At 38.0% G+C, this 15,572-nt stretch overlaps 1 protein-coding gene across 1 annotated transcript; it reads right to left on the reverse strand.

Annotated features, from left to right (window-relative positions):
• Nucleotides 1-106: 106 nt before the first annotated feature.
• On the reverse strand, nt 107-14,657 carry LOC132600770 (ABC transporter A family member 7-like). Its single transcript, XM_060314146.1, has 17 exons — nt 14,495-14,657; nt 13,032-13,314; nt 12,336-12,415; nt 12,059-12,167; nt 11,167-11,292; nt 10,949-11,073; nt 10,182-10,343; nt 9,439-9,802; nt 9,248-9,331; nt 8,782-9,143; nt 7,482-7,682; nt 7,210-7,319; nt 7,008-7,092; nt 6,541-6,669; nt 6,339-6,444; nt 6,069-6,157; nt 107-558 (listed from the first exon to the last, which is right to left on the reverse strand). The coding sequence occupies exons 1-17, from the start codon at nt 14,549-14,551 to the stop codon at nt 277-279; spliced, it is 2,754 nt and encodes a 917-aa protein (XP_060170129.1). The 5' UTR covers nt 14,552-14,657; the 3' UTR covers nt 107-276.
• Between the last annotated feature and the right edge of the window lie 915 nt (nt 14,658-15,572).

A 15,572-nucleotide genomic window follows, 5' to 3' on the forward strand; every position in this document is an offset into this window, starting at 1 on the left:
CATGTGTCATGCGGAAGCTAGCAAAGCAAATCTTGGACGATAATAAGTAAGAGAACGAAAAGAAATATATCAAAAGAGACGTAATAATTTAACATGGTTTGGTCAATTGAACAACATATGAGCAATTCATTAATATAAATCAACAATCATTCTTGTCTAGGAAAGAACCAACTTTAATTCACTTATATCATACAAGCAAAAGATAAAGGATTCAACAAGCAGATGAAACCTAGCTACTGTATAAAAACATACACTAAGATTATTAGTAAGAAGTGATCACTGTGCCTCAGTTGCCACCTTGATGAAGACGTCCTCCAGCATTGTGTCAGCCAAACCCCAAGACTGGACTGGAAATCTCTCCTTTGCTTGTCTAACCGCTAGGAACACATCTGAAATTTTCACCTCATATTTCGGAAGCTCAAATTTCTGAGTTCCATACAGATGGTACGTTTTCTTCGCGTTTGGAGATAGACTTTTCACTAAGTCTTCCACTTCACTCCCATTTTCTGGTGATGTAGTCATGGTGAACATGTAGGATCCCCCATACCTAGCTTTTAACTGCCATTCAATAGTTAACATACTTCAAATACTATATGATCAGAAGTATGATTCTGTTATGTTCTTAAGGGTTGTAATCCAAAAGAATTGAAATTGAAATGAACACAATCTGGAATTTTATTGATATTCAGTCGATATTACAAAATGGAACTCAAATGTCACAGCAACTCCATTAATGAACTGAACTCAAGTTGGTACCTAGAATTGAAGAAGAAGATTGGGAAGAAGAGAAGGTTGGAGGAGAGACAGAATGTTGAATACACCAGATCTGATTAACTGCTTAGTTGCTAATATAACAGCTTACCCGCTGCTTAATCTCCACCATCCATCTGGACTGTCACGTGGTTTAGCTGGACCACTCTATTGCGGCCAGGTGTATGGGCTCCACTTATTCACTTAAATCCCCAATTCGAATCCTAATTCCTCAATTGCAATCCCTAATTCCTTCCTTGTCCTCAAGGTCGGAGTTGTGCCACAAAGTGACCCTCCCAAGTTGCTTCTTCCTCACATAGGTTGGACCGGTGTACCAAGCGTCGCCGGAGAATAGCTAACGGTTGCATCAGTACGTCACACGTTCGCAGTTGGGACTGAGTTACAATGGCAGGCCCAATGCGTTTCTTCAGCAGCGAAATGTGAAGAACTGGGTGTATGCGTGACCCCCGTGGCAACTCTAAACGGTAAGCTACTACTCCAATCTTCTCCGCTATCTTGTAGGATTTTGCAGTTAACTTCAAATTCTTACGAATAGCAATCGAAGCCTGTCGATAGTGCTGTAGTTTCAAGTAAGCATAGTCCCCTACCTCTAAAGTTCGATCAGATCTATTCCTGTCTGCAAAAAACTTCATTCGAGCTTGAGCTTGGTGTAAGTTGTCACCTAGTTGATGAAGTAGGTGTTGTCGTTGCCGGACTGTGAGTTGAATGGGGTAAGGACCCCGTGGGAATCAGGGGTGGTGTAAAGCCATACAAGGCTTCAAAAGGGGTAGATTTGAGGGCTGTGTGATGGTTGGTGTTGTACCACCATCAGCCAAGGGCAACCACTTAAGCCAGTCTTTAGGATTAGCAAAAACCATAGCCCTTAGATATGATTCTAGACATCGATTAAGCCGCTCCGTTTGACCATCCGTTTGTGGATGACAAGCTGTGGACATGGTGAGTTTAGTACCAAGGTACTTGACTAATTGTTGCCAGAAATGACTAGTGAAAACAGCATCTCTATCAGTTACTATGGTCTTAGGAAGACCATGTAACTTGTAAATCTCTTGTAAGAACAGGTCAGCCACCTCCTTAGCTGTAAAAGGGTGTTGTAATGACAAAAAATGCCCATACTTTGTAAGCCTGTTCACCACAACTAGAATTGAGTTTTTATGCCCGGATGAAGGCAACCCTTCAATGAAGTCCATGGCAATGTCTTGCCATGCTAGTTCTGGTATAGGTAAGGGCTGTAGGAGCCCTGGTGATAAGATATTCTCAGTTTTGACCCTTTGACACACATCACAAGTAGCAACCCAAGTGCAGATATCTTTCTTCAAATTTGGCCAGTAGAAAAGCATGTGAACTCTTCTGTATGTACCCAATTGTCCTGAGTGTCCTCCCAAAGGGGAAGAATGAAATGCAGAAAATATTTTGGCCCTGAGATCTGTTGATTTCCCCACATATATCTTGCCCTGGTATCTGATGATGCCCTGATGTAGTGAATAGTTGGGTTTACTGTTAAGATCAGTGATTAGCTCAGTCAACAGTTGCTGTGATATAGGATCATGCTCATAGCTCTGTGTAACCTCAAGCATCCATGTAGGTTCCACCCCTATGATAGCATTCAATGAAGCATCTTCCTCTTGCCTTCTAGATAAGGCATCTGCAACCCTATTTTCTGTCCCTTTCTTGTACTGCACTTCATAATCCAGCCCTAAAAGTTTAGTAAGCCCTTTTTGTTGTAAGGCAGTACTAACCCTTTGCTCCAACAGATACTTCAGACTATGATGGTCTGTTCTAATAATAAAATGAGCCCCTTGTAGATAATGCCTCCATCTATCAACAGCACATAGGACAGCCATATATTCTTTCTCATAAATGGACAAACCCAAGTGTTTTCGGGCCAATGCTTTACTGAAATAAGCCCAGGGTCTTCCTTCTTGCATCAGGACAGCCCCCATACCCTTAGAGCATGCATCAGTCTCTATTACAAAAGTCTTAGTGAAATCTGCTAGTGCAAGTACAGGGGAAGTAGTCATAGCTGTTTTCAACTGGTCAAAGACTACAGCAGCCTCTTCATTCCATGAAAATGCATTCTTCTTAAGTAGATTGGTCAGAGGTCTGCTAATGATGACATAAGATCTCACAAAGCTTCTATAATATCCTGTAAGACCAAGAAATACCCTTAATGACCCTTAATGACTTCAAGGACTTAGGAACTGGCCATTGTGACATTGCAGCTATCTTGCTTGGGTCAGTAGCTACTCCCTCTCCATTAATAAAATGCCCCAAATACTCCACTTTGCTTTGATCAAATGCACATTTAGACAGCTTGGCAAACAGTTGCTCTTTTCTCAGAATTTGCGATACCATTCTAAGATGAACAAAATGCTCTTGGGTAGTAGAACTATAAGCCAAGATGTCATCAAAAAATACTAATACGAATTGTCTCAAATGATCCCTAAACACATGGTTCATAAGACTTTGGAAAGCGGCAGGGGCATTAGTTAAGCCAAATGGCATCACCTTGAATTCATAATGGCCTAAGTGAGTTCTAAAGGCTGTTTTGTGCATATATCCTTCAAACATTCTAATTTGGTGGTATCCAGCCCTTAAGTCAATTTTGGAAAAAATATTTGAACCATGAAGCTCATCTAGTAAGTCATCCACCAATGGTATAGGAAATTTGTCCTTAACAGTCATTTTATTGAGTTCCCTGTAATCTATGCAAAATCTCCAGCTCCCATCCTTTTTTTTTTTTTAAACTAAAAGGACTGGTGAAGAGAATGGGGAGCGACTGGGCTGAATTATTCCATTATTCATCCTGTCCTTTACTTGTTTTTCAATTTCATTCTTCTGAAAAAAGTTGTACCTGTAGGGTCTGATGCTTAGTGGTGCAGAATCAGGCTTCAGAAGAATATAGTGGTCATGTTGTCTTCTTGGTGGGAGTGAGGTGGGTTCCACAAAGACATCTGGGAACTGCTTCAGTACTTGATCAATGTCATCAGGTATGCTTTCCTCTGTCTGCACTTCTGTGGCTGACAGTGTAAACAGATGTGCCCATATTGCTTGGCCTTTTCTACACAACTGTTTGACCCAATTGGCTGTCATAAGTTTGAGTTCTGCTTGATGATAAATGCCTTTAAGTTCCACTCTTTTTTCTTTATGTGAAACTTGTATTTCGTACTCTTCAAAGTCTAATAGTACAGGGTTATGGGCCCTCATCCAATCCCCTCCTAAGACCACATCATTACCCCCTAACTTGAGAATTCTGAATGTATCCTCAAATTCTATTCCCTGAATCTTCCATTTGAAATTTGAACAACAGTATCTGCTCATTAGGTGACCCCCATTTGCAACAGTCACTCTCATAGTTGAAGCCTCCTTGATAACACATCCCACCTTCTTAGCAGTCTCCATATCCAAGAAGCTATGTGTGCTTCCTGAATCCACCAAAAGTGTCAACTTATTTTTCTTAGCTTTCCTCCTAATGACATAGTATTTGGAACTTCAGTTCCTGACAACGCATTTAAACTGATAGTTCCTTCTATGATTTCCTCTTCTGGTACATCTATTTGGTCCTCCACTTGTTCTACTACCATTCCTTCTTGATCCATTTCAGCTGAGTCAACATATGCATCCAAGGCATTGAGTTGTTTAGGTTTACACACATGGCCTTGATGGTACTTGTCTCCGCACTTGTAACACAGCCCTTGTGCTCTTCTGGTCTCAAACAACTTATCCCTTGAGTCACTTCCACTGCTATTTCCTCCACTCCTGTAGTTGGTCGGGGTTCCAGTGTTTCCCCATTGGGAGGAACTACTTGGAACTGTGGTTCTACTCCATTGAGTTTTCCCTTTCCTATTTTGTGCTTCTATCATGTTTTCTTGATGTCTAGCTTTTTCTACAGCTTTTGAGAAGGAAAAGGGATCTAACAGCTTAACTGTATGCCTTATGTCATCCTTTAACCCCTCAATGAAGAATTCTAGGAAGAATTATTCAGGAATGGTGGGGTTCCTGATCAACACCCATGTTTTTAATTCCTCAAATTTCTCCAGATATTCGTTAACAGTGCCCTTTTGTTCTATTTTCTTAAATTCCCTGATTAGATTTAACTTGCTATTTTCTGATCCTTCAAATCTTTTAAAAATCTTCTCAGTAAATTCAGACCAACTAACTCTTCCTTTACTGACATGATAAGAGAAAAACCAAGATTCAGCCTTACCATTGAGTTGAAGAACTGCTGATTCCAGTTTTTGCTGAGGGTCTGTGATGTTGTGATACTGGAAATATCTGTTACACTTACGCAACCAACAACATGGATCAACCCCTTCAAAGTATGGAAATTCAACCCTAGCACTGAACCCATTACCATGGGTTTGATTCCTTCCAAAGGGTGATTCTGGATTCCCTGTGAATTAACTTGCAAGGTTTCTGCTGGTCCCATTCCCAAAATACCTCGGTGATTTGGTGGCAAATTCTCCATTGGACCAGGCTCAAAAACTCCATTTTGCGAGGGAGCAAATTTTTCCATCAACAGATCAAGTTTTCTACCCAAATCATTCATCTTAGCTTCAGTTGCTTCTGCCCTTTTACTAGACTCAGTTACATAAACTGTTAATTGTGACTCGAGTTTTTTTACATTTTCCTCCATACTTTTTGATCTTTTTTCTGTAATTGTCATCTGTACTGGCCAGGATAGAGCTCTGATACCAATTTGTTATGTTCTTAAGTGACACATTACAGCTTTGAATTTCATAAATTCACCGAAAGTACACTTTATCTCATATTTTGTAATTTAATATTCATTTAGGAACTATTTCCAGAATTCATGTTTTACACAAGTTCATTGACCCTCGACTTGTATTAGAACCTCTCTTTTTCCTTAACAGAGAATTATGAAGTCCCATAGAAGTTTCCAGTATTCTGATATGCCTAGAATTTTTTTAAAGAAACAAGAGGTATTAAGCATAAAGTTTGAGTCAATAATTCTGCTAGAAGATATTCATACGGACCAATGAAGTGTTCGCGCGAGGATCACACAAGATAAAAATCTTTATGAGATTGATTAGCAATCATATACTAGTTTAGGTACTGAATTAATGGTCCACCAATAAAACAAAATTTAAAATCCAAGCTCCCATTGCCTCTCTCCCAAGCCTAAGCGCGCTAACTCCTTTAATAGATGTTTATCCTATCTAATCAGTAGGAAAGAAAATCTAGAATATTAACTTCCTCCAGCAATTCGCGGCCTCAATGTTATAGTCAAGTTCCAAAAAATTTAATTGTAAACAAGTTGGTAAGGCCTTAAAACTCACCTCATCTGTGGTTCCGAAGCACTGGAAGTTTCCGTCCACAAAGATACCTATCCTATCGCAAAGATATTCTGCCTCATCCATCGAGTGTGCTGAGAGGAAGAGCAAGAACGGCATCACTAATGCTATCCCAAAGGAGCGAACAAGTGAACATAGAGCCTAAGTTTGAGATCCCATGATAATTGCCGGAAAAACTTCAATATAACTACAAAAGAACAACCCAAAACAGAAATGCTTGTACTATATACAACAACTAAGAATAGAGAAGAGTACTGGTGAGAATGATTGCTCTATCTTGCTTTGCATGCTTCACGACATCCCACAACATTTTTCGTGAAGCAGGATCAAGTCCAGTGCTGGGCTCATCCATATACACAACCTTAAAAATTTTGAGTTCTGTTAGTAATAGCATATTGGAACCCAAAACTTGAGGACAATTTCAGGTCATAATATAAGAGTACAGATCTGTACATACTTTCGGGTCCCCAATCAATGAAATGGCTACACTGAGCCTTCTCCTCATACCTCCACTATATTTTTTCGCTAATCTGTCAGCAACTCCTCCTTGGGAAAGATTAAAACTTTTAAGAGATTTCTCCACTGCCTGTTGCAATAGGATAGGATAAAAGAGAGGAAGAAAAATGCACTAATCAATCATCCGCGATATTGGGCTTTTTCGGAATAAAAAAATTGAAGATTCTGCCAATGATCAAATGTACAAATTCTTGCGCAGCAGCATTGACCAGTTAAGAACATTTTCTTCGTTATGAAACTGTCTGTATACATACATGCATATGCAACAGCAAGAGACTAGGCTAATCTTTTTTCAAAATATTATATCACTAAGCAAAATAAATATATAAGAAAACTATCCTAACCGATCCTTAATATGGCTTTAGTTAAGCAGATGCTGAAACGAAGTTGATGGTTATATTTGCATACTTGGTTTAAAGCAGCACCCTTGAGATTTTTCAGTCTTCCGTAAAAGAGTAAGTGTTCCCTTCCTGTTAGGGTATCCCAGAGCAAGCTAACAAGGATTGGAGAAAGAGAAAAAATGCAATAAGTCAACACTTTGAAATGCAAAACAAGAACAACAATGATGCAGCAAGTGGTCGTGGGGCATGATAAAAACAAATAAACTTACTCATGTTGTGGACACACACCCATGCTACCATATATTTCATTCATTTGAGTCCGCAGGTTTAAACCCTCAACATACGCACTCCCAGAGCTTGGCTCCAAGAGCCCAGTCATCTGTCATTTAGTACCATAGCTTAATAAGTTCCAACACTTTGAAAATGCTAGGAAAAAAGTGCAATGGACATAATTCAAGCAGATCTTATTTACCCCAAGATAACATGGCATATGTGGGTAACTAAAGTTCATTCCCAGTTACTTTATACAACTTTTACTAACCATGCTAATAAAAGTAGTTTTGCCTGCACCATTTGGACCAAGCATGCCAAAGCATTCCCCTCGCGGTAAGGCAAGAGTTACTCCTTTAACTGCAAATTTATCGGGGTTCCCGTCCTTTCCTGGATACATCTTTTTGAGGTTGTAGCAAATGGCAGAATAATTTGAATCTGGCTTTTCCAGCAACTGTTCAACCTTCTCTCTCTGTAAAAGAAAACCAGAAAACTACAATGAGATGACCCTACTATAGGCATAATGCAGAATGTTTAAGTGATGGCAACTAGAACATGGAAAGCATGCATATAATCGTAATAGACACTAGGAATATACTTAATGAGAGTTTTGAAAACAAATGGACATTGGGTCTAACTCAACCCCAAAAGGTAGCTCATGAAATGAGAGTATCCAAGACTATGTAAGGAGACAACAACTAATAATGTGAGATACTTTAAGACCCATACTCGTTCAGGCCTAGACATCTGGAGCATGAACAAACTAATAAGGGGCCCACCATTGGATAAATCAAGAATAGGGATGGGTCTGACTATGATACCATGAAAGAAAATGGATCTTCGGCTTAACTCAAACCCTCAAAACTAAGTCATGAAGTGAGGATCAGTTAAAAACATACAAAAGAGATAACACCCCATTCCTTTTAACCTATGTGAGACACTTAACACCCTCCGCACGCCCATGCGACATTTGGAACTTGAACAATATAACTTGGGGCACCAACATTGGATAAACCAAGATAAGATGAGCCTACCCCTGGTACCATGTTAAAAAAAATGAACATTGGGCCTAACTCAGTACTAGAATTTAGCTAATGAGACAAGGATTGCCTAAAATCATATAAGGTGACAAAAACCCATTCCATCAACTAATGTCTTACTCAACCACCCCTCTTTGGATTGGACAACTAGAGCGTGAAAATCATAAATGGAGGCTCAACATTAGATAAACCAAGAGTAAGAATATGTCTGGGGAGAAAATGGACTTTGGGAGTAAGAATATGTCTGGGGAGAAAATGGACTTTGGGTCTCAATCAACCCTAAAACCTAGCTCATAATGTTAAAATTTCCCAAAACTATATAAAAGGACAACAACTCATTCCCTCAATCTATCTGGGACACTTAACACTCTCTTGCATGCCCTGGACCGAATATCTGGAGCATGGACAATATAGCGTTGGGGCCCAACAAGTTCGAAGTACTGTGCTTGCATTTAAGGTCCATCAGTTCATGAATCACTTCAACAACTTCACTTCATGAAAATCTCGAGTAAAGGAGGCAAGATCAGTTACCTCTTCAGAAACATCATTGTTTTCAATTTGAACACTAGATTCCGCACTCTGTTTAGAAGCTTTCTCCAATGATGTTAAATGCTTCCTTTGAGAATTTGGCAAGAAGAACAAAAGACTCCGACGGTTTCCACTTCCAGATGATAAAATTTGATCCAAGTAATAGGAAACAATCAGAAATACCACCCACTCTATTGACATGATAATCAGGACCTCTCTCATGCCATTATTGCTGTTACTAAGATACTCCCAGAACATCCCATAAGTCCCTACCCTGAATCCCCCTTGAGCATATTGGGACAGCTCATATAACCCTCGATACAGAGAAAAGCCAGGGTATAATTCCATTAAAATTAGCCAACCACCTATTTCAAAAAAGAACCCATGTTATATTCATTGAGCACGAGAGTTACAAGTAGATTAACAGATTTATGAAATTGGAATGAAGTAATTCGGATAGGCTACTTACGAGGAAATGATGCATCATCAACTAAGGGCTGGAAAAGGAGAAAAGCCAGGATGCCCGTCCCAAAGACAATTGTATAGGCAACAACTGCAATAGCCAATGTTATGGTTATTATTCATGAAAATCAGTTCTCTTTTGAGTTGATTACTCATTTATTGCAAAGGATTTCCACAGACATCCGCACTGGCACCAACCTGAGGCAGTCTTCAGATTTGAAAATACTGCAGATAATAGAAAGGCCATAGATATTTGCAAGTTTGTGAAGACAAAGTAAAAGAGGCACTGGACACCATATGAATTCAGCTTGAAAATTGTTAACCCTGTAAAACAAGAAAACAATATTGAACCAGCTCGTATAAACATGAAATAAGCAGCTGAACTGTACACTGCATTACCTGTCAATACACCAAATCCAAAGTAACAGCACATGTAGATTAATGAAATGACAAGAAAATACGCGTAAGTAATCATCCAATAAGGAACATCCCCAAGGCCGTGCATCTTCATCATGATCCTTAACTTCCGTTGCTTCTCATAAACCAGAGATGATAATATAACCTACATGAAAATCACTTTCCTCTTATATCAAGATGGAAAAAGGGATTTTAGCAGCTCAGTAGTCACCTAAATCTATAACTCTACATAGAAAGAAAGTAACTAATATCCTTCTCTTAAGTACCAAAAGTGGATTCGAAGTGCTGGATCAGAACTTTAATGCCATAATGAAATGAATAATAGCATATGAGTAGACGAAATCAAATCTTTTACAACAACTGCAGCTCGTAAACTAAATATACGGACTACTAAAATGAATTCAACTGGAAAGGAAGTAAATGATCAAGAATCTAGAAACATCTAATAAATGATAAATGCAAAATACTTCTACCAGAAAGCATCTTTGACTCAACCATGCGACTTTTCACAAACAAATATTTACCGGAAATACTTGTAGAATGACCCATGTAAAGAAGACAATATTGAGAGAGGTAGATATGTCGCCTGGCCTTTCGAAGCCGCCAGGTATTGGCATCTCAGCTACAAAATCTAGAACCATCTTTGTAGCGGAACCACGTAAAAATTGGAGATAGGCATTTGTTACCTACATAGAAAAGAATAAAGTCTCATATTTCCTATATGCTGTGAATAGAATTCTACACTATAGTAGACTTAGGAAATAACTAGTTCTATGCTACTACATTGTTAAACAATAAAAGGTGCAATACATTGAATCAAGAAGGCGGCCTGCAAATTCTGGCACCAAGCAAACTTAGATCAGAATTAGTATTTGCCTGCACATATTAACTAAGAAATTAAGCTGTGTGTTTCATCTTTAATTTGTTCGCTACAGAGTCGGTCTTATAAATTTCAAGCTTTGGGTATCATATTTTTTCTCCTTTATCTACATAATTTCTCATGATTCCTAATGCTTTGTTGACTCAAATTCACAATACTACTTCCATTCAATATATGCTCTCTTACTATAGCGAGTACAACGCTTCTTCTTTTTTCGAAGGTTGTTGTAAAGAGAAACATGATGCTGAAGAAGAAGATTTAGGTTCATTTATAAAAGCAGCAAGCTAAATGTGCTAAGTAAGATCCAACAATGAACTGAAAATAAATTAAGAGCATTCTAAGCTATGTAGAGCCTTTTTTTTAATAGGTAAAGCCTCAACTCTCTGCATAAAAAAGGGTTTAAGGGTATACCATGTTCTCAGCACGCGGTATTCTCAATAATTGTGGTTTTTCACTTAGATGATTGTCCTCATAAGTAGAATTATATTGAATGTTGACATTGAAATTTTCTCCACTTGTATCCAAGAAATCATAAGCTGTGGGAGACGAGAAAAGTATCAATAGGACGCATATCCCTGCAGGGATGTTAAGATATGAGACAATAAAGTCGAGACATCTAAGAGAATAACCTGCCAAAACTTCGTTTAGTTTCCCCTCTGTATTTCCTTCTCTGTATCCTTTGAATAGCTCATCATTAATCTCAGCAGAGCTGTTGCGCCACAAATTTAAACCCTCCACGCATATGACGTCTAAATCTGGCATAGAAGTGATATTTAGTAGTACAACAAACAACAACAACAAGCCCAGTATAATCCCACCATGTGGGGTCTGAGGAGGGTAGAGTGTACGCAGACCTAACCGCCACCTTGAAAGGTAGGGCGGTTGTTTCCGAAAGACCCTCGGCTCAAGAAAGGAGAACAAGAGAGGAAAAACAAGACAAAAGGTTAGATAGGATTAAGCATATCGAAAACCAATATGAAATCAAGGAATAACAAAAGCGAGAAAGTCAGGTTAGAACAGTCTGGAAAGAAAGGAGCATTAACTACTATAGATAACTAAGGCCACCAAAGTACAACGACCCAACAAATATAAGCAGCAATCAAATGCAAAAATCAAATGGCAATAAACAAATGAGCAAAACTACAACTACTAAGGTGAAAGGATTGGCCACCTAGCCTTCTATCCTAATCTGAGTCCTCCACAACCTCCTATTTAATCTTATTTCTACTGTTTAGAAAATCCCACAAGGAGGGAAAGGATACATTATACACAAGCAAATAGAAGGCCTGACGGACAGGGAATGAGCAAGTAAAACTCAACTATATAAGTTTTGGTGAGTAAGCATGAGAAAGGGTTGGATTTCACTGACTTAACTTTTTAGATTGTTTTTAACTGCATAAATTAAACGGTGTTGCGGAATATGAAAAATGAACTAGAGAAATTGCTGGACATAGGCAAAGAGATAGATCCAGCTATGCTCTAAAGACATTAGCACCAATAGACAGTATTAAAGGACATTACCAGTTTCCGCTGAGGAGTTTCTGAAGGGCGAAGGAATTGCTGCAGAACACTGAGGTCGAACATGAAATAGTAAGCCGATATATCTCATATAATAGCTGGAGTTTGTCCCCTGGAATATTTCCAAAATCATGCATTACAGTGGCAATAAAAAGCGTGATAAGCAGTATAAAGACTTCAAAGTTTCTACAACCTGATCCAACAACCAAGACCAAGATACGAGGACAAGAAATAAATATAAAATGAGGCAACAATCAGAATGAAGAGGAAAAAAACTCACGAAAATGCCATCGGCAATAATTTCGAAATCAGTAGTTGAATTTGGTTCAGAAGAATCTATGAACATCTTCCCAGCCACACCTACCAAAATTGAAAAGTTAAATTTAGAAAAATTGAAGTCCCAGTCCTGATTTTGCATAAACCCGCCAAGTATATCCTTTTTTTTTTTATAACCGCGGTGTCCGGGCACACCTCAACTACAATGGGGGAGCCACATGTAGTCTTTGCTGAAAAATTACACAGTGTAGATAGATTAAAACAATTATGTATATATACTATTTATTGAATTCCCTTGCTTTGTCCGTATGTTTACTTTCTCATATTTTGACACCTCTTGATAAACACCCTAACTCCGCCACTGCTTGACTAATTATACAGCCAATGCAGGTATCAGGTAACTCTAAATATCTTCCTTTTTTAAAAGAATCTATGAACATCTTCCCAGTCACATCTATCAAAATTCACGTATTTAATTTAGAAAAAGAGAAGTCCTAGTCCTGATGTTTTCATATCTTTCTGTATTTGATAATCGTGGTGTCCAGGCCAACTTGCGCACACCTCGACTAATTGCACATGGCACCAGCTAGCTCCCACCAGCACAGATACCAGGCAACTCTAAATATCTTCCCTTTTTTTTTTTTTAATGTACTAAATGTAGCAATGTCATATATGGTAGGGAAACAAAAGAAACTATTACTTTCTCCAAGGGTTCTGTTGTTCCCTGTGATAAGTACTGTTGCAGGACATGAACCAGTTCCTCTGCAAGATGCATCAGGCAATCCAGGAAACAGCATTGAATCAGTCATCACCGCACGAAATTGGGGAGAAGGAATTTGCAATAAAGGAGGTAATTCATCTGGAAAAACGGGGCCTTTTTTCTCTCTTTTAGCCTTGTTGGTGTAACTTTGCAAACCCCCTAGCAATATAAAGAGTACTGCTGGGAACAAAATGACCTTCAAGTGTGACCTCACATGCCGTTTCTACAATATAGAAAAAAAAAATAAACACTTCAAAATCAATATTCAGAAACTGCTGAAAATAAGAACAACAAGACCATACCTCTACCTTGTGACCAGTGCCAATCCAGGATTTTCACTCAGGGGTTCAAAAAAAACAAGAAAAGCTAAACATAAAAAAAAAAATGTTGTTGTATTAGGGACTTAGTGGCTCAGTTAGTTGGCTACTTGAACTTTCACCTTGTTAGTGAGGATTAATTGTAATTCCCTCTTCCATTTCCCCTTTCCGTGCCCCCTATGTTATAAAAACAAATTTTAAAAAAAAAAACATGTTGTCCCTTGGTATCGAACATGGGACACTAATAGAATTTTGAACACTCTGCACCACTTGAGCTATCATTTGGATTTGTTTAGGGTGATCAAAACTTATATATGTACATAAATACATAAAATGTACCCTATATATACAGTGTAATGTTTTGCCGAGGTTGTTCGAGTGAACATCCTCCCACCCCCTAAATCCGCCCCTGCTTGTGACAAGTAGAGAGGTTGTTTCCAATAGACCCCGGCTTTCAAAAAGAGATAAAAAAGCAGAAGTAATAATAAGCAGTAATAGCGGCAAGATAATAAGATAAGAGTGAATGAAACAATCACGACAAGTGAGGGATGGCTCAGTGGTTAAGCATCTCCACCCACGACCGGTAGGTCCTGGGTTCGAGTCACACTGGAGGGGAAGTGTGGAAACACTATAAATCCTCCTAAAATGGGAGGGGAAAAAAATAAAAAAAAAAAAAAAAAAATGAAACAATCACTACTAAAAAATCACTATTTTCAAACTGAACAATGTTTATTGGCTATTTCCACCGAATGTCGGTGAGAAAAATCTAGTATTAGTGTTTTCACCCGGAAAAAAAAAGGAAGTTTTTAAGCATTTCAGTGGGCCTGTTTCCCACCATGTGTTTTCTAGTGAGCGTTTTCGGTGGGAATGAGGTACGAAAATTATGTTTTATTTGGCAAATTATCCAGAAAAAACTATGGTTCCGGTAGTGAATCAGGTAGTGCTATGAATCTACGTATAAGCAAACATAACAAAGATACTAATACTCCTATCACAGATGCAACCTACTAACCCTCTGCCTGATCATAACGAAGAAGAATGGAAATAGATACAAAAATTGATGATATGTAGAGTTGTTGAACTTACGTGATATATGAGGTTCTTGCGGAATAAAGCATTAGCTTGATTCCCAAAATGAGCCATTGATGAAGAGCGTTATGTTTCTTCCTAAACAAAGGAGAATAATAAATAGTGGGTACTTAACAACAAGAAAACAACATTACATAGGTGCAAACCAAGTGCATGTTCGACTTTACCGAAGACTATGAACTGAAGTCATTTGTCAGTTTCTTTAACAGTTTTTCTTAATACCAAAAGTACCCTTTGGTCGAAAGTCTAAAATACCCCTGTCATGATTCTTGTCTTATATTTTGTTGTCTTTAGAGCGTGAGACAAATATACACGACGGTTAATTCCATATTAATCTCCGTTTCCCGGGATATACTCTATTTATTGAAAATGAAATTCAAGCTTTAAAAAGAATGTCAGCATTCATTAGTTATACCAGCAATTTACCAGCTATGAGATAGACAATTTAGGTGTTTGCGTGGATATTCATCTTGATTTCAGTTTTTATTTTCTATCTCGAACCATATCAAGGATTTAGAAAAATCTTTTCTTTTTTTTTTTTAAATAATGGTCACATTATACTAACTCTGATATATGAAAAAAAAAAATGGCCCAATATTTCAATTTGAACTCTAATATCCTATTTGGTCAATTCCATTTTACGGGCTTTTTTTGTTATGACATGGAACCCGCCACACAGGGCTTACTATAATACTCATATTAATTGGTGCATAATTGTATTGAAGTTGGGAAAAAACTTGGAATGAGTAATAAATTTAAGGGTAAAACAGGGAAAACAAATTATTTTTCTCTTTATATGCGAAAGTGGACAAGTAAAAGTAAAAATCTATTTTTGAAATAGTGGACAAGTAAAAGTGAACGGAGGGAGTATTAATTACTACTTCTTCCGTCTCAAAATATTTGTCATTTTTTTATTTACACGCCCATTAAGAACGCATTTATTAACATTTTGACTATATTACCCTTAACATATTTCATTATATAATTTCTCCTCAATAAATGTTTATTCTATCAGTGATGAAAACCTCTTAAATGTTGCTAATTAATACAAGGATAAAATAGGAAAAAGGTACTT

The sequence above is a fragment of the Lycium barbarum genome, chromosome 1, assembly GCF_019175385.1.
Source record: "Lycium barbarum isolate Lr01 chromosome 1, ASM1917538v2, whole genome shotgun sequence".
Classification (NCBI taxonomy): Eukaryota; Viridiplantae; Streptophyta; class Magnoliopsida; order Solanales; family Solanaceae; genus Lycium; species Lycium barbarum.

Excerpts from the sequence above, each read along its gene's own strand:
- LOC132600770 (XM_060314146.1), bottom strand. The coding sequence starts at position 14,551 with ATGGCTCATTTTGGGAATCAAGCTAATGCTTTATTCCGCAAGAACCTC. Across the intron at positions 10,344-10,948 it reads TACCGCGTGCTGAGAACATG|GTAACAAATGCCTATCTCCA; the intron begins GTATACCCTTAA and ends TTTTCTATGTAG. Across the intron at positions 559-6,068 it reads GCTTCGGAACCACAGATGAG|TTAAAAGCTAGGTATGGGGG; the intron begins GTGAGTTTTAAG and ends ATTGAATGGCAG.